Raw genomic sequence first — 20270 nt, 5'->3', positions numbered from 1 at the left:
TGAGACAAACTGGTATTTTATTAAGTCATTAGAACACCTCTACTTTCTATTCATATAAGCTTAAGTATTAGTGTTTTAATAAATAAAAATAAGGGAACCCATCTTTAAACCAAGCCGAAAGTTGCTACAAAATGTAAGGTTTATATCCAGTTGTCTTTAACTTATTCTTGATTATTTTATTCTAGATTAAAGTTTAAAGATTTTCAAGCTGTGTGTAAAATATGGAGTAGTGAAGAACAGAGCTCAGCTTCATTTATCATAAATGTAAGTTTATCTTATGTTATTTTTTCTTCGTTTGCTTTTCCAATTTTATTTTGGGCAGAATAACTGTGTATTTGATGAATCTTGGTAATATTATTCAGTATCGCCTCAAAAAATTCAAAAGAAGTGTATGACTGAAGGTTGATTATTTGGTGATTGTTACTGTAATGCTAAATATTTTTATTTAAAATCAAAGCTGCTAATGGGCGTATATTATCTTGACTGACAAGCTATCTTTGATTCAGTTGTCCTGGCAAAGTTTTTTTTTTATTTTCAGCCTATAAAATCAGTATTTAGCAGTATTACATGGTTTATAGCTGAATTATTTATGTAAGTTTTTTCTATTGTTCAGAACTGAACAGAACTGAAAAGATCATTCTTTCTCTATATGGTTAAAAATTTGATAGTGGGGGGCCAAATCCACAGCCCTATAAACTATAAAATTGAAATGGCATTTTTTTTGTAGATTTGTTACCCAGTTTAATATATATAGCTGGTTTAGTAATAGTTACAGAGTATCCGCCCAGATTTATAATGAAGAAACAGGGGAGAGAATTTACCGTAAAACTATTGTTGGTTATGAAGCTTGTGATAAAATGATAACTACGTATTCTCTGAATATTTCAACGCTTACTCAAAAAAAACAAGGAGTAATTGATTCTATCACAGGCTGTGGAAAGTGTGGAGAATACTCAGGGTGAGCTTTATTTTATTTTGATCTTCAATATTCTAGGATGATGGGTAGAAATTTAACATCAAGCTCGTAGATAGAACATATTCTGGTCTGTGACATCTTCCAAATTTCAAGATATTATGCACTTCGTCTAATACCTTGACTGCAATAGCCACCTTACCAAATCGTAAATGAAGCCATTTGATTAAATTGTACATTAGCAAATACAGCCAATCAGAATCCTCAACAGTAAATCTGTAAAGGATAAAACATGTGCAGTCTTTCTGTCGAGGGTTCTGATTTCCTGTAATTAATGTTGTCCAGTAAAATCACTGTATTGCTACTGCAGACAAGATATAAAACGAAGTGTAATAGGTTGACAATGTCATTGGTGCTCAATTCACATGCAGGAAACAAAGAATGGATGGAATATATCTGTTAATTGCAGTAATACGTTTACATGTATCAGATTTAAGATGTCGTCTTTAAGGGGCAGAATGGATCTGATTTTGATACTTATCTTATTATTATTAGACCAATCAGAAATTAATGACTGGAATATCAGTCTGCTATCTCTAGAGTCATTTGACGTGCATTTGCCATCCTTGAGATTTGAAAATGTCCATTCTTATGGTTGTTGCATATAATTAGCTGTAATTAGACTAGATTAATTACTATAATAGATTTTAAAAATAAACAAATATTAAAAAAACTCACTTAATTTGGGTATTATTTAATGAACATTTTAGATACACCAGTTTCATGGTTTTTGAGGTTTTTGTTTTACACTTTAGGAATGTTGAAAAAATGTTAAGAAATGGTGTATAAAGAATTTGTTGTATTTGAACTATATAGACAACAATATATAATTATATGCAACAAAGTTTTTAATCTTTCATACAAATTTCAACATCAGAAATATTTTAACAAAAAAAAGTAACATATAAAAAGACACTACTACTGTCTTATTACTGATAATTTATCACTTTTAAAATAATGAACATCACCCTATTTTGTTGCTGAATTATGACATTAAGTGCATTTGAAGATCACAATTCCACCAATTTCTTTTCTTGACCACAAATTTTATCTGCCATTGTAACACATTTTCCAGTTGCTTAAATAACGAAAAAAAGAATTGTAGAAGAACATGTTTAGTAATGGATAAGTAATCTTAAGCAAAACTTTCAGCATGAAATTTTCACATGAGCTTGTCAATAATATTTAGACATGTCTTTACAATATTTTTCAATAAGACCTTTTTCATACATTCTAATGTACAATAAAATAGAAGACACACTAACCATTTTATTAAGTTTTTTACTGGTCCAAATTTGGTTGAAAAAAAAAACAGTTAGAAACCCCATTCTAATTTGGATGTATATTGCTGTCCCCCTGTCCGTCAACAAGTGGCTTGTGAACATGATAGAGGCCATATTTTTTTTTCTGATTTTCATAAAATTTGGTGTGTAGGTTACAAATTGGATAAATTCGAAGTTTGTTATATATACTGAAAATTTATTTGATATGTGGGTGTATTTTGCTTGGCAACTGCTTGTTCTTTAATGTGCTTCAAGTTTTAAACCTGCTAGTATACATATGGAATTCTGAATGGTGGCCTTAATATCTTTGTAATGAAAAATTTGATTCTTTTACACTTCGTAATTTATACCTTGATTATCATAACATTATGATTGCCATTGTTCAATCAGTTAAACTACTGTTGCCATGGGTACAAATCAGTTAAACTATGGTTGCCATGGGTACAAATCAGTTAAACTACTGTTGCCATGGGTACAAATCAGTTAAACTATGGTTGCCATGGGTACAAATCAGTTAAACTACTGTTGCCATTGGTACGAATCTGTTAAACTACTGTTGCCATGGGTACAAATCAGTTAAACTACTGTTGCCATGGGTACAAATCAGTTAAACTACTGTTGCCATGGGTACCACTCAGTTAAACTATGGTTGCTATGGGTACGAATCAGTTAAACTATGGTTGCCATTGGTAACAGTCAGTTAAAATTGAAATTTCATTTTGTTACAAACAGCTCTGGCATCTTAGGGTTAAACTATGGTTGCCATTGGTAACAATCAGTTTCAATTGTGGTTTCCAAGCAGGTTTAATTGATTGATAGGTTTAACATCCAAATATTCAAGAATCTTGGTCTTCTCCATTTCCTGTTCCCAATAATACTCTGGAAAACTGAAATTTTGTCCATATGACAAGCTCAATTTTCACCAATACACTTTCACAGTTCATCCAACATTTCAGTTTAGTTTGTTTTCAATGCATGATTGTAAGATATTCTGTAGTAGAAAGTTTTATTTCTTTCTCCAAATTTCACATCATTTTATCATGTATGTGTGTGCAAATCTTAAACACTTTATAGAGACAATATTAGATATGTGTTGTTTTTTGATGATTTTTCAGTGGAACTGTTTTTTGGGCATACACATCCTTTTTTATATCCCTTTGAATACTTTAGAATTATTACTATGCATACATGATATATAATACTATATAAATAATTCAAAATTATTTTAACTTTTTATCCTCCAAATCTCTTCATGCATATTGCTGCTTTTTGTAAAAGTTTGGTTTCATTCACATGTGCATGGTGTTACTGGTTAATCTGATCAAATAGTTTTCAATAGTGACAGTGCCTGAAAATTTGAGTACCTGAAAATTGTTTGTCTTGTTGAGAAAGTCTATAAGAGGAAATATGGTGTGTGGATAATTTTTGATTATCCAGTTCTTAACACTTCTACATTATGGCAGTCTTGAAAAAGATGACTTGTCAATTTAATTTTCAAACTTGGATATACATGGCAAGGAAGGCTAAAATTGCTAGTAATATGTGAACACTTTTACTGGTTGGCTTAAAATTGTGAACCATGGCCTTTGAATTATCAAACCTGTATGAAAACTATGCAAATGTGAATGCAGCAATTATGAAGCGTATCAATCCATGTTTAAAAGTGTGCCGCCTTACTATTCATACAAGCACCATACACTCCTGGTTCTGTTATGTCTACAGAATATCTTCTTCATGTATGCTGTCTTGCTAAGCCTTATTAAACTATGAACATTTCATATTTTGGAAATGACAAATTAACAAATTCATTATGCTTTGATTTAACAATTGAGAATATTGGATAGATTAATAGTGATATTGAATGATGAAATGAATTCAAATGTTTTATAATGCCAAATATTGATTTTTCTTTTATTTTTTATACAATATGAATGTCACAGATCCTACATGGTACGGTGGATTAATGATACCAATCTAATAATGATTATAGCAGCAGCTAATTGTACCTGTGGAGAAGGACAGGAATTTTCAGTTGAACCAGAAAGAATAAGATATATCCTTTCAATAATTGAATAATTATCAAACTTCAAGGTGCTATAAATCTTTCAAATACTTTAATTGATAACTTCTTGATATTTTATCACTGTACATTGAAAAATGTATTATAGATCTAGTACACAATGATATTTTATTATCGAAATAAAAACAGACATTTGACTGAAATTGGAATGGTGTGAATTGATCCTATTTGTTTACAAAAATGCTTACTATTAGGTTCTGGAGCTTGTTTCTCAAAAATTTGTATGATTAAACTTGCACGTTCTGTGCAGAAAAACGTTATTTTTTATGTTACCAAATTGTTACTTTATAACATGTACAAAATTAACTGACTGAAATTATAAAACACACAGTAAATAAAATATATTCCTTAATTCTTTCATACATAATGAAACAGAAATGTGTAGCAGATTGTGGAATTTACAACAACCACCCAGACTTTCTGATTGTTTTGATTCTGTTTTAGAGGTGAGATTAGTGTCTGATTCTTATCATGAATTTACAGGAATATACAGTCAATCAGCAAATTAGACAATTGGATCCAGTGTACCATCTGGACATTGATTGAGATCATTGAATTGTTTAGATCAAGTATATACATAAATGAAAATAGCATATTTTAGAAATCTTTTCATCGGTAATTAATGTTTAATGAACATTTTGTATTCTGCTTCCATTTCTAATAAAACTATCATTATAATCATTGTTTGTTTCAAACCTGTGTCTGACGTATTAGATAAATTCCAATCAAATTAGATAGATAAATTCCAATCAAATCAGGTTATTTTTCTAAACCGACACAGACCTACACAGACAATTTTAAAATTAAAATTTTGATTATTAAAATTAATTTACTTTTCTATTTTCAGAAGGATGATAATTGTCGAGGAAATATATCAAGTTTATCATCTAGTCTTGTTTTATTAGTCTTTTTATTATCTTTGAAATATATGATTGCATAGTATTTCCAGAAATTTAAAATAAATTGACTTGTTTCATATATAAATCATACAAATAACAGCAGGCTTCCATATCAAATTCAAGTTGATATAAATTATTATAATTAGTACTGTTGATTTGATGCTGAATTCCATCATTTTTAATATCAAATCTTTGATTAATGATTAAACTAATTCATAGTCATACGTGAAATTTCAATAAAATTTATGGCCCTGCTTAGACAAATGTAACTATTTGTACTTGTGACTTCTGTAAATTTCTGCAAAATATATAATTCATTATTGATAGATATGAATTAATACTTTATTATATAAACACCTGAATTCATTCCAGTTTCCACATAGAAAAAAAAACAAAGCATTCCTTTTGATGAAATTGATTTAAGAATTATATGAGATGATTTTTATTTGTATGAGTAAATGTATGATCTGATGTATGATCTGATGTATGAGAGAGATAGTGTGCAATATTAATTATTATTTTGGTTTTTATTTTCACCTTTATGCCTCTCAATAATTGTTGTTTTAGGTGGCATATTTTAATTCACATGGATGAGAAATTGGTTGCTATGTTGGTCTTGTAAGCCTCATTAAGATATAAATCATGTAAATCATGTTAAGGCCAGACTTATTAATTTTCTTTTTCTTCTAGTAAAGGCAGAAGGGAAAAAAAATTTCCAAATTTGTGTGAAGGGAGAGAGAGAAAAAAAAACTCCACGAATGCAAGGGTTGGGATTGACCAGATCAGGTATTCTCGAAACGATCTTAGCGCTAGGATGTCCTAGATTCTTATCTTCTAACATTGATTCTAGGACATCCTAGCGCTAAGATCGTTTCAAAAATACCTCGCCTGAATTTTTCATATATCATATATTCTATTACTAATTGGAATTTCAGATGATGATGGGTATTTTTAGCATGAATAAAGGTTTTTTCCCCAGAGAAGTGTTTTTGCGAAAATAAATTGGTCTGGCCTTAAGATTAATAATGTTGTTTTGGGAGATGGAATTATTTCTGATATTAACTTGGGCATTTCATTCTAATCACATCTTCTAATGGCAGACAGGGATGCTGAGATCTGCATTGTGCCTTGTTTAACTATGCCTAATTCCTTAAGATAAGTCTTACAGTAGGCTAAAATTTTGATTTACATGTTTAGAGAACTTGGTTTCAGGAATCTTGTTTTTCCTTGAAGAATTGACATATGACAGAACTGCAAATATACATCTCGCCTTCCACAATATACTATGATTTTGAATCTGCAAATTTTGACTACTGGTATGTTTTGCGTCAATTATTAAAATAGGAATTTTCAAATATTTTACATAGAGTCATCTCTCCTGCAGTGATGAACATTTGTAGAAACTTTTGCCAGTAGGCCCTACCTGTAGAAAGCCAAGGTTTGTATTCATTCTATGATCTAATTATAGTTTGTTGTTAATGAAAATATTGATACTAACAGAATATAGTCACACCTATAGATCTATTCTAGTTACTTATATATAATTATGTTATCTTTCTAATATTAAGAATTTTTTACGGATCTACTGCCAAGATTCCTGAAATATTTAGGATGTCTTTTCTGTCCACTATTTCCTCTACTTTAATAGTGTTTTGTTATTTTATAAATATGAATATATGGTAATATTTTGTCTTTTACTGGTTTGACTGTATGTGAGTATGTTTTCTACAGATATCTGGGTACCCTACTCACCCGACTCGAATTTTCCATGTTGTGCCAGCCTTTCTGAATTGAGGCTATATATGATTGTACATTCTGTACATCCTGAATTGAGGCTATATTGTTATCCATTCTGTACATCCTGAATTGAGGCTATATTGTTGTACATTCTGTACATCCTGAATTGAGGCTATATTGTTATCCATTCTGTACATCCTGAATTGAGGCTATATTGTTATCCATTCTGTACATCCTGAATTGAGGCTATATTGTTATCCATTCTGTACATCCTGAATTGAGGCTATATTTGATTGTACATTCTGTACATCCTGAATTGAGGCTATATTGTTGTACATTCTGTACATCCTGAATTGAGGCTATATTGTTATCCATTCTGTACATCCTGAATTGAGGCTATATTGTTATCCATTCTGTACATCCTGAATTGAGGCTATATTGTTGTACATCCTGAATTGAGGCTATATTGTTGTACATTCTGTACATCCTGAATTGAGGCTATATTGTTGTACATCCTGAATTGAGGCTATATTGTTGTACATTCTGAATTGAGGCTATATGATTGTACATTCTGTACATCCTGAATTGAGGCTATCATCAGGCGTCATCAACCAATGAGATTAATGTTTAAATAATTACATAATTTTGAAAGTTTTACTCCAACCTGTGCTAAAAAAATAATCAAGAATCGGTCCTCAAGAATCAAGAAGTTTGCACAGCACAGACACCAATTTATTGACTGTTTTTTGACAGTTGGTTATATTGGTATTGCTTCATTTTGCGCTTTTTATCGACAATACCTTACTTTCACATGCATTGCATTTTATTCACAGAATATTTTGATGAAATAGAATTAATTGGAGGCCCATTATAGCCACATCAAGTGTATGGACAGTTGCTCACAGGACAAATGCTTACCAGACAATTAAATAGGACCATTCCTCACCACAGCTAAGAGCATATTTCTTTCTGTTTATATTCAACATTTAAAGGGACAGATTGGTCAATTTGGGTGGTTGATTTTAGTCTTAAATATAAGTAAATAATCTTCAGAAGTACTAGAAATGTCTGAAAATCACATAATTCCTTTAAAAATACTTCAAACTAGTAATTTTACTCACTATTTCTATATATGTCTTTTCTATATATAACAGAGTATCTTAAATTGACGAGTCGTCATTTTAACATTCAAACACAGATAATTCTAGACACACATGGATTTGACTTAACTGTCCCTTTAAGACCTATGACTCCTATGTCTGGTCACATTGTGTCCATAACCATGCAATGTAGCTTATATTAAACTGTTGATGAATGTGTTATGAAACATATTAAACTGTGTATTAAGAGCATTGACAGACTCTAAATAAATTAAAGGACAATGTTGATTATGTTTTGTTGTGCCTGGTTTTAATGGTTGTGTTCCTCAAGTCATTTTATAAAGTTTTAAATTTGTTATATTTTTATATCTAACTGTATATATTGTAAAATTATTTATTATTGTAGTTTTTGACGTAGAATTTTAGATGTTGTATAAAAATAAGGTTTTAATATCAGTAGTCAAGGTTGATTTAGCTGATATTAGTTATAATATAAAGCCTTTATAACACTTAAAATTTAGTATGCTTGAATTAAATCTCTCTTAGACAATCCTCATCATCATGGACATTGGGAATAACCATTGCAATTCCAATATTATATTATGTCTGAATCAGACAGGATACTTTGTTATATTATGTCTGAAACAGATGTCTCAATCAGACAGGATACTTTGTTATATTACGTCTGAATAAGCTGTCTCAATCAGATTGGATATTATGTCTGAATCAGACAGGATACTTTGTTATATTATGTCTGAATCAGCTGTCTCAATCAGATAGGATATTATGTCTGAATCAGACAGGATACTTTGTTATATTATGTCTGAATCAGCTGTCTCAATCAGATAGGATATTATGTCTGAATCAGATATATTAAGACACTATCCTGATTATCATGGTAATAGGATAAGTAATTATTTTCACATTGTTTATATTATGTCTGAATCTTGTATAATATTAACATTGTCTGATCATCCTGGTAATTGAGGTAATGTTATAGTCACTTTGGGGTAAAAATGCACGTCAAGTAGTGGAGTGATGAAACCTACATAATATATGTGTGCAAATGTCCAGCATCGAAAGTTTCTGTTTTTTAATCATGTAAACATTAAGATTTTTCGCTTAAAACATGTAGTACTCTGACCTTTCTGGAATTTTATTGTCATATTTCTTTATTCAAATTGTCTCTCCTTATGAAAATGACATAGTGACAAGTCATGTGAATTGATATAAATTTTTAATATAACTTAAACGCAATGAGGGTTACTAGACCTCTATTAAACTGTTAATGCTCCTTGCTTTAACCCATCATTTGTTAATAAGTACTGCAAGAGTCAATGTTTTTATGATCATGTTATATGTTTGTTCTGTTTCATTAAAATAAGACCAAATTTTCCTTTCATGTTTCATTTGCTTTTATTTTTAATATAGGCACAAAGTTAGCGTCTTGAGACGGCCTTCTTAAATATTCGTCACAAACAGAAGTGAAAAAATAGTGACATAACATGTCATCATTACACAGTTTATTCTCATTTTTTTCAGATCTGGAATATTGACGAAACTTTTCACTTTATTCAGACAATAGATTTTGTTTGCTTATTTCCCCACTGGGAAATTTAACATGCCTTGACATTTAATTTGTGACAACTAGGATATTTGTGTATGCATTTAAACCAGCGAACACAAATGACAATATTTTGTTATAAATCAATACAAATAAAATGAATAAGATGTAACATTTATCATAAAAAAACAACAATTATTATTATATTATTCATACAAAACAACAGTTATAAGGAAAAAAAGACAAATTTACGACAAAGTTTTTTTGACAGACAAGATAACATACACCAAGTTACAAACTGGCACCTTTGTTTGATTAGGGAACATGATTTAAAAGTTAAAAATGAAAAACTTTTCAAAGAATAATGATCATATAATATATTTTTGATTTGCCAATTGATCTGAATCTTGAAAGTGCTTTGCATGCAAATCTTCAAGTTAGATATTACATAGTTTTCTTACCTATATAAACAATGACCTTTTGATGTACACTCTTCATCATATATTAACAATATTTTAATAATCATTGTCGAATTTAACAATGGAATAAAGAAAGCTTAAAGGGGCAGTACCGGTATACAAAATTTTTATTATCAAAAACATTATAAATTATACCTGAAAATATTTCTAAAGTATGCTATTTATATCCATGTATCTACTTGATCAAACTGAATTTTTTTAAAAGGGTTAATTAAAAACAGAGATTACTAATTATTAATTAAGCAGTTTGGCTTAGGTTTGATTTTTGGCTTATTAATGGCTCGATATTATTAGTTAAAATGTTAAGAATACTAAGGAGACCTATTTCTCCACAATTAGGCGTTTATTTTTCTCAAATCTATACAGTTGTTGTCTTACACCAACCAAAATGAATAACAAACATAAAAAATTTACGTAAGATTTTAAAATAGTTTAAATTATTTTTTTGGTTAAAACTTTCAGGAACGTTAAGAACCACGTTTCTCTGGATTTTTTCGACCTTCAAATAAAACAGAATGTCCTTTCAAGAAGATTGTTACAAGGTTAAATATTAAACATCAAAGTTATATATATATGATGTATACATTGGATTTGGAAAATATTATTAAGCTAACGTTGATGGTCAAAATTTTGCTGTTGGTGGTTTGAGCAAAATTCAATGTCTTTTTTTGTTTCTTCCAGTCTTAAAACTTTGATCTGCTTTAGATTGTGAGTCTGCTAAGTGGCTTGAAGCATGGAATATTAAACAAATTGGCACTACAATCCAAATTAGATTCATAAATAGAAAATAAAACCAAAAATAAAGTGGATGACCGTGATCTCCATGTGAAAATCCTTCTTTGATTTCTGTCATAAAGTAGAGAACGTCACCATATAGTTGACAAATAGACACTATCAGCTGCAATATATATCTATACGAACTTTGACGGAAATATGCAACTAAAGCCAGAAATGATAAAGGTCCATCTATAGCAGCTGTTATACTTTCCATACACAAAACAAATGTATCAGACCTACAATATAAAATACACAAATTACCAGTCTTAATTTAATCAAACCAAACTTTCATTCCGCTTTTTATTACCTTTCATTTTTAATGTAGCCAGTTAGGGTCTTATGCCAGCCCCCTTGAACATTCACTCCAATAACCTTTTGACCTTATTTGATGACCAATCAAATTTAACTTGGTCAATTCTGAACATCCAATAAAAAGGCATGTTCTTATTTCAATTTCAGTGGACTTATTCCAGTATAAAAATACAAGTGTTGATTTGATTGGATTAAGCAGAGGCTTTCACGTTAAGTCAAAAAGGTCATAGTGATGATTGTTCAAGGGCTATCTTCAGACCCTAACTTGGTTACATAAAAAATAAAAGTTAATAGAAAACAAATATAAGACTTGATATATATTTGTCATTCACTTACGTAAGATATCGGCTGTCACCTTTACTGTATTCTTTCCCTGTGAAGATAAAACAAATTTAAAAAGTTAATTAATAAGGTTACAATTCAATCACTTTGTACAGTTACAAGTCAAGGAATCAACCATAAACCAAACCAAAAAGGTAAGGAAAACCCATACCATGGAACCATGGAATAATCCCCTCCCACCCCTAAATACACCACTGCACCTAATATTCAGCATGGGTCTGCCTTGGTTGGTAGATCTAGACCCAAATGAACCACATTCAAAGTAAACTGTCGACTGAACGCCCTCAAAATGTGAACATGCTTTCATTTAATCATCTATTATCTCAAAACCAATCCATCCTTTCAATTGAGACAAAAAAAACTTATTCAAGGGAAGTAACCCAATTTATGTCAAAAAATGTATTACTTACAAACTTGAGCAAGGAATGTCATTTCTCCAGCTATTGTCGCATGAAACAAACTAAAATAACCTTCTAGAAATGTATGAATCAAACCACACATCATAAACCAACATAAAATAAGTCTCTCTGTGGTTGAAAATTTCGTTTTGGAACGTCCACTGAAAAACCAGGTGAACACCATGAAAAGTCCAACCGAGCCAAACATACCTCCCAACAAAACTGATAATTCTTTATCGTTTGGTACATAATGAGGAAGTGCAATATCCTGCGGGTAATATGGATGCTTTACTGAACTATTTGGTACCATTTTTATTTCGAGTTTCAATTCAACTTTACACAAATTTTGATTCCCCGATCACCTTTGACGATCCAATGCCTTCTCGTACATAGAACTCTATGTCTCGTACGACGACAGTTAACCAATCAAATTATTACATCTTAATCATGTGACTTTTACTTTCAGTTTGTTATTATAACGTGATGTGTCTAGTTTCGGTTTATCAATAACAAAGAGTTTTGATGTTAAATTTTGAAGCATACTGGATTGTTTTAAATCTATTTCAAAATGCACCCAAGCACCTGGAAGTATGTCATGAATATTATAGGATTACAAAATGCAAGGGTCGTAAGTCAAGTATTACCTTGGCTAAGTTAAATCATGCTTACTACAAAACAATAGAATCTTTGTCCAACATTTTGTTCATTGATTTTTCCCTTGACAATTTATTATTTATCAAGTTTTCTTTTGTACTGAATTGAAATTTCTAGACTGGTAGATTTTTTTCAATTAAAGCACATTATATACCAGTAAATAAGGCAAGGAGTTAACGTTTGCTTGCAGCAGATAGGCCTACTGATATTACAAACTAGGTAGTAGTTGGTAGTTGGATTTAAAGGCAAGGGGGGCTTACTGCGCATTGCCTACTCTTTTATCAACAATGAAGCCTTTTCCCCATTTATTTATATATTTTTTTGGCTGTGATATTGACCAGTTGTCTTTTTGTGTTTTTCTTGAACAATTATATCGCTTGATGATGAAGATGGTGGCCTACATGTAACAGTTTTCTAACAGTGGTTTGTAATGTTTTAGGAAGGAGGAGGGGGGAGGGGAGATTTTTTGACTGGTCCAACAAGGTCCAGAGGAATTATTTCAGATATTGACATAATAATTCTTTCATTTATATTTTTTCAGACGTCTCAGCCCAAAGAATAAGGAAGATGAAACGTGTGAGAGATACATCTTTAAAGATCATAATCACAAAACAGTTAATAAACTTTCTAAATTATTTATAAATAAACAACTATGTGATGTCACTTTAAAGGTACTGAACAATTTGTTTCTACATAAGATATAAGAAATATGAGAGAATAAGAAATAGCCTTGATATTGCGTAAAATTGTTAAAGATGGGTTTCCTTATTTTTTAGAGTCCAATTAACGAATCTATTTGATTAATTGGTGTTTCTCATGAATTATCATTAAGAGTTTTAACCAATCATAGATGTCCATGTCTGTACAGTCTGGATAAACAAAACAGACTTTTTGACCATTCTTGATCAGTCAGTCATTGAAATTCTGCTAGTAATTTTCTTCTAATGTGACAAGTCATTAGAACACCTCTACTTTCCATTCATATAAGTATTAGCATTTTCATTTTCATGAATAAAAAATAAGGGAACCCATCTTTAAGAAATGAAATGAAATGACTATGTTCCATCTTAGCACCATTGACCATCACAAATCAGTTTCAAAATGGCTGATCATCACTATTGATTGAGGAACTTCTTGTGAAAACTTCACATTTTGGTCACTGTGTATATAATGCGCAAGCCCTTCATAGGATATATTTTGATGGTTATTAGCTGTAGTAAGAAATATAAGGCAGGTCAATGACAAAGTGATTCTAATTGATTTAAAACAATAACCAAACTACATCTATTGTTATTTATGGCTATATTTACAGTTAAGAATTTCACACAAATCTAGTGGTTATTTGTCGTTTTATCAAAAGTTTCTTTTGCTTGAATAGATAGAGGGAAAAGACCTAGAAGCCCATAAAGCTATCTTAGCTATTAATAGTGATTATTTTGAAGCTATGTTTTCACATTGGTATGGTGAGAGTAATGAACACAGTGTTAAGTTGGAGAATTTGAATTATCATGCTGTATGTACTATTGTTAAATTTATGTATACTGGTACAATATCATGTAAGTACTATACAATATCATGTAAGTACTATACAATATCATGTTAGTATTATACAATATCATGTAAGTACTATACAATATCATGTAAGTATTATACAATATCATGTAAGTACTATACAATATCATTTAAGTACTATACAATATCATGTAAGTACTATACAATATCATGTTAGTACTATACAATATCATGTAAGTACTATACAATATCATGTAAGTATTATACAATATCATGTAAGTACTATACAATATCATGTTAGTACTATACAATATCATGTAAGTACTATACAATATCATGTTAGTACTATACAATATCATGTTAGTACTATACAATATCATGTTAGTACTATACAATATCATGTAAGTACTATACAATATCATGTAAGTATTATACAATATCATGTAAGTACTATACAATATCATGTAAGTACTATACAATATCATTTAAGTATTATACAATATATATAGAAAAGACATCTATAGAAAAAGGAAGGTAAATTACCCGTTTGAAGTATATTTAAAGGGATGATGTGATTTTCATGCAGTTTTAGACTAGGTCTTCAAGACCCAAATGAATCCTCAGAAAAAAGTGAACCATGGCCTGTAACCTGGGTATAGTTATGTTATGTATAGTTGTTTTAATCACAATTTTGATATTTTACAGTAACAACAGAAAATGTTAAAGATGTATTTATAGCTAGTGATTTATTACAAATGTTACATATTAAATCATTATGTAGCGGTTATATGGTAAATGTATTAGATGCTAGTAATTGTATGGGTAGGTATTAATTAAGTGTATAGGGCTAACTGTAGTGGTACTAATATACTTACATTTTGGTAGGAGACTCAAATCTCATACACGGTCATCAACCAATTGTTCTTATCTAATATACTCTGTAATAAGATTCCTGGAAATTTATATAAATAAACTAAGTACTAACAATCCAAACTGTGAAACCAAACCTGCAATCCATAACATCATATTGGTGAAACATTGCTAGCAGCTTATGCACTTTTCACATGAGGAAGTATATCAATCATAAGTGAGTAAGTATTTCATAATGAAAAGTGGTATCAGGTGTGTAGAACAAGTAGTTTGATTTTTTTGACACCAAAAAAATAAGGAAACCCCTCCCTCGGACAACTTTTTAACCACAACGATTTTACCAGTATTATCATCTTACTTACTTACTAAACTGTCAGTCAAAATGTCCTGTGTGAATAAGTTTCCACTTAATAGAGAATCTAGCCAATACTGATTGGATGAAGTGGGGTTGGGTTAATTTCTTATTTTGAATTATATTTGTAGGAATGTTAAGTTTAGGAGAAGTATATAATTGTCAATATCTTTATGATAAAAGCATGAAACTATTAGCACTACAGTTTCCTCTAGTCAGCTCTACATCTGAATTATATCAGATATCCTTTCATAAATTACTTGATATATTAGCTTCAGATGATCTGAATTTAGGTAAGATAATTTATACTTGTGCAGCTGATACTGGTAGTCAAGACGACAAATTGAACAGTTTTATCAAAAAAGCTTTTTCGTAGTATGGAATATTCTGGCGGTTGACTTCTTGCATCCGTCAGTCATTCAAAATTTCTTTTCTCTTCTTTGGGGTTTCGGACAAGAAATACTCGGTTTCCCAGTTCACTTCATGCTTTAAAAAATACTTACCCTACAAAGTTTCTAGTATTGCTTTCTTTGTCATTACAATTGATCAGAAATTCTTATTCAACAGGTCATGAAAGAGAAGCGTTGGTATTAAAAGTTGTTGTGAAATGGTTAGATAGAAATGGTAGTATAGACAGAGATGATTTATCATTGTTACTTACTTATATTAGAATGAAACATATTGATAAGACTATTCTACAGTCTCTTCTAGATAGTTCTATATACTTCCATTCACAAGGTATGTTAACCATTGTATAATAGATAGTTCTATATACTTTCATTCACAAGGTATGTTAACCATTGTATAATAGATAGTTCTATATACTTCCATTCACAAGGTATGTTAACCATTGTATATTAGATAGTTCTGTATACTTTCATTCACAAGGTATGTTAACTATTGTATATTAGATAGTTCTGTATACTTTCATTCACAAGGTATGTTAACCATTGTATAATAGATAGTTCTATATACTTTCATTCACAAGGTATGTTAACCATTGTATAATAGATAGTTCTGTATACTTTCATTCACAAGGTATGTTAACCATTGTATAATAGATAGTTCTATATACTTTCATTCACAAGGTATGTTAACCATTGTATATTAGATAGTTCTATATACTTTCATTCACAAGGTATGTTAACCATTGTATATTAGATAGTTCTATATACTTTCATTCACAAGGTATGTTAACCATTGTATATTAGATAGTTCTGTATACTTTCATTCACAAGGTATGTTAACCATTGTATATTAGATAGTTCTGTATACTTTCATTCACAAGGTATGTTAACTATTGTATACTAGATAGTTCTATATACTTTCATTCACAAGGTATGTTAACCATTGTATATTAGATAGTTCTATATACTTTCATTGCAGATAAAAAAGAAATGGTTATGAAACAACTAGAAACATGTAATGAATGTGAAAAAAGAAATCTCAATCAATCCATTTATGTTTTTGGTGGATTTCTGCAATCAAGAACAGGGTAAGAAGAGTTAAAATCACACGACAGAGTTTTAGAACATTGTGTTTCTTTCCAACAAGTCTATTATAATGAAATAAAATGAGAATGAAAATGTTTTTCTGCGACGCACTTGACAGACTCAAAATATTTATTTATAAAGTCAATCATTTGTTCTTTAAACAAGGTTTTTCTCCAATGCGCAGAGCAGAATTGTCTCTTTTTTAATCAAGTCTTCTGTGAATAGGTAAATGTTTTATTTTTCAGACCACTTTGTCCCCGCCTGAAAACCTGTGAAAAATACAATGTAGAAAAAGACTCGTGGAAAAATATTGAAGGGTTATTAAAAACTTCATCTAATGCACAGATTATCAACATAAAAGGAAGAATTTTATATTTTGAACCTTCTTCTTCAGAAGGGACACCTCAAATTTTAGAATACAATGTAGTTCAAAACACATGGAAAACAGCAGTTTTAAATTTGTCACATGATGTTCAGTCTTTAATTCATAATTATTCTAGAGGTGGAGAACTTATTCTTTATGATGATCAAAATGACTGGCTCTACTTGGTTCACAAAAGTGTGCGGAAATTAATTCTGGAATTTGATGAAGGGGAAATTTGTTGTAAACAATATGAAACTTTATCTAATACTGAACAATTAGATTATGAAGAGTATAGTTGTGTTGTTTGTAATAATGAACTATATTTAATGGGCGGTGTATTCAAAAAATCTCTTACTGAATCAGAAGTAAAAGCTGATGTGGTATGTTTTAGCAGAAATGAATGGAAGAGAAAGGCAGACATGTTGGAAAGACGAGGAATGTTTGGAGCTGTTTATTTAGGTTTGTATATTTCATTGAGTTATACTGCACCAGAATCCCATGTTTAAACCATATAACAGTCACAGTACCCTAAATAGATGGGATGAAAAGGAGGTAGATTTGGTAGATCATGATGTCTCAGTGAGTTAGATGCTTGGTCACTTAACTGAAGGTCCAAGGTTTCCAAATTACATGTACATGAAGATAATAACAGATTTTCCATACTGTTTTTCCCTTGATTGTGATACAGGTCAATGGGGCAATATAAAAGTCAACTTTGAATTATAGATAGATATATTAGTCAGTTTTATATTATAGATGGATATATAAGTCAGTTTTATATAATAGATGGATATATAAGTCAGTTTTATATTATAGATGGATATATAAGTCAGTTTTATATTATAAATAGGATATATAAGTCAGTTTTATATTATAGATGGATATATAAGTCAGTTTTATATTATAAATAGGATATATAAGTCAGTTTTTATTATAAATAGGATATATAAGTCAGTTTTATATTATAAATAGGATATATAAGTCAGTTTTATATTATAAATAGGATATATAAGTCAGTTTTATATTATAAATAGGATATATAAGTCAGTTTTATATTATAGATGGATATATAAGTCAGTTTTATATAATAGATGGATATATAAGTCAGTTTTATATAATAGATGGATATATAAGTCAGTTTTATTTTATAGATAGATATATTAGTCAGTTTTATATTATAGATGGATATATAAGTCAGTTTTATATTATAGATGGATATATAAGTCAGTTTTATATTGTAGATCGATATGTAAGTCAGTTTTATATTATAGATGGATATATAAGTCAGTTTTATATTATAGATGGATATATAAGTCAGTTTTATATTATAGATGGATATATATAAGTGAGTTTTATATAATAGATGGATATATAAGTCAGTTTTATATTATAGATGGATATATATAAGTGAGTTTTATATTATAAATAGGATATATAAGTCAGTTTTATATTATAGATGGATATATAAGTCAGTTTTATATAATAGATGGATATATAAGTCAGTTTTATATAATAGATGGATATATAAGTCAGTTTTATTTTATAGATAGATATATTAGTCAGTTTTATATTATAGATGGATATATAAGTCAGTTTTATATTATAGATGGATATATTAGTCAGTTTTATATTATAGATGGATATATAAGTCAGTTTTATATTATAGATGGATATATAAGTCAGTTTTATATTGTAGATCGATATGTAAGTCAGTTTTATATTATAGATGGATATATAAGTCAGTTTTATATTATAGATGGATATATAAGTCAGTTTTATATTATAGATGGATATATATAAGTGAGTTTTATATTATAAATAGGATATATAAGTCAGTTTTATATTATAGATGGATATATAAGTCAGTTTTATATTATAAATAGGATATATAAGTCAGTTTTATATTATAGATGGATATATAAGTCAGTTTTATATAATAGATGGATATATAAGTCAGTTTTATATAATAGATGGATATATAAGTCAGTTTTATTTTATAGATAGATATATTAGTCAGTTTTATATTATAGATGGATATATAAGTCAGTTTTATATTATAGATGGATATATTAGTCAGTTTTATATTATAAATAGGATATACAAGTCAGTTTTATATTATAGATGGATATATAAGTGAGTTTTATATTGTAGATCGATATGTAAGTCAGTTTTATATTATAGATGGATATATATAAGTAAGGTTTATATTATAGATGGAGGATATATCAGTCATTTTTATATTACAGATAGATATATAAGTCAGTTTTATATTATAGATGGATATATAAGTCAGATTTATATTATAGATGGATATATCTATGTTTTGGGTGGTTTTAATACAAGAAGAGTTAATACTGTGGAGAGATACAATGTTCACCTCAATCAATGGAGCTATATAGCTAATCTTATTAAAGAAAGGAGTCATCTGAAGGCTGTAGTCTGCTCACAAACAATATATGTCATGGGAGGTTGGTAGAATATATTCTATTATCAAATGTTTTAGGCATACTCAATTTACAGTTCATTTAACATGATATTATTTTTGGATAGAGTATCAGTATACAAGGGCAACTTGGGATCCTACCAGTCAGTCTTTAGAGCTCCTTCAACATTTTTTACTATAGTGCTGTAATCTGTTTTTAAAATTCTCTTATGAAATTCTTGTATTGTGTTTCAGGGAAATCTTATTCATCAAATCATTGTGGGGCAAGAAAGGTATTAAATACTTGTGAAGTTTATGATCCAGTCATCAACTCATGGAGATATATTCAGTCTATGAAAAATTCACGTTGTGTGTTTGGTGCAATAGCTTTTTGAAGTGTACAACTTTTCAAATATTACTGAAAATGATCATTTTAATGTTGTCTAATAAAATCTTCTCCAATCTCCTGAAAAATTATTATTTGACTGTAATCCATTATTACAGTATTTTTATCAACTTAATAACCCAGACTACAAATCAAATAATATCAGCAGACTTGGCACTGTTCAGTTTAGTGGCTGTTTCTGACCCCTGCTTTCTTTTTTTATTCGATTTACATCTGTTGAAGGAGAACAGCCTGTAGCACACAGGGCCTTGAG

General features: G+C 29.5%; 2 protein-coding genes across 2 annotated transcripts; one reads left to right on the top strand and one right to left on the bottom strand.

Annotated features, from left to right (window-relative positions):
* Positions 1–10715: 10715 nt before the first annotated feature.
* LOTGIDRAFT_188540 (hypothetical protein) lies at positions 10716–12311 on the bottom strand. Its single transcript, XM_009055416.1, has 3 exons — positions 11957–12311; positions 11541–11577; positions 10716–11128 (listed from the first exon to the last, which is right to left on the bottom strand). The coding sequence occupies exons 1-3, from the start codon at positions 12252–12254 to the stop codon at positions 10771–10773; spliced, it is 693 nt and encodes a 230-aa protein (XP_009053664.1). The 5' UTR covers positions 12255–12311; the 3' UTR covers positions 10716–10770.
* Positions 12312–12561: 250 nt separating this feature from the next.
* Positions 12562–20006, top strand: LOTGIDRAFT_160378 (hypothetical protein; the record flags this gene model as incomplete). Its single annotated transcript, XM_009055415.1, has 10 exons — positions 12562–12572; positions 13140–13269; positions 13977–14154; positions 14816–14932; positions 15464–15625; positions 15900–16070; positions 16719–16827; positions 17071–17648; positions 19436–19657; positions 19867–20006. 10 exons carry the CDS (start codon positions 12562–12564, stop codon positions 20004–20006), a joined length of 1818 nt encoding a protein of 605 aa, XP_009053663.1.
* Positions 20007–20270: the final 264 nt, after the last annotated feature.

This window comes from Lottia gigantea (assembly GCF_000327385.1).
Source record: "Lottia gigantea unplaced genomic scaffold LOTGIsca_24, whole genome shotgun sequence".
Lineage (NCBI taxonomy): Eukaryota > Metazoa > Mollusca > Gastropoda > Lottiidae > Lottia > Lottia gigantea.
The sequence above is the reverse complement of the archived record's forward strand: the minus strand, read 5'-3'. Positions and strand labels throughout refer to the sequence as shown.

Coding starts and splice junctions, on each gene's coding strand:
- LOTGIDRAFT_188540 (XM_009055416.1), bottom strand. CDS start 12,254: ATGGTACCAAATAGTTCAGTAAAGCATCCATATTACCCGCAGGATATT. Junction 11,578..11,956: donor GACATTCCTTGCTCAAGTTT/GTAAGTAATACA, acceptor TTATCTTCACAG/GGAAAGAATACAGTAAAGGT. Junction 11,129..11,540: donor GGTGACAGCCGATATCTTAC/GTAAGTGAATGA, acceptor TTTATATTGTAG/GTCTGATACATTTGTTTTGT.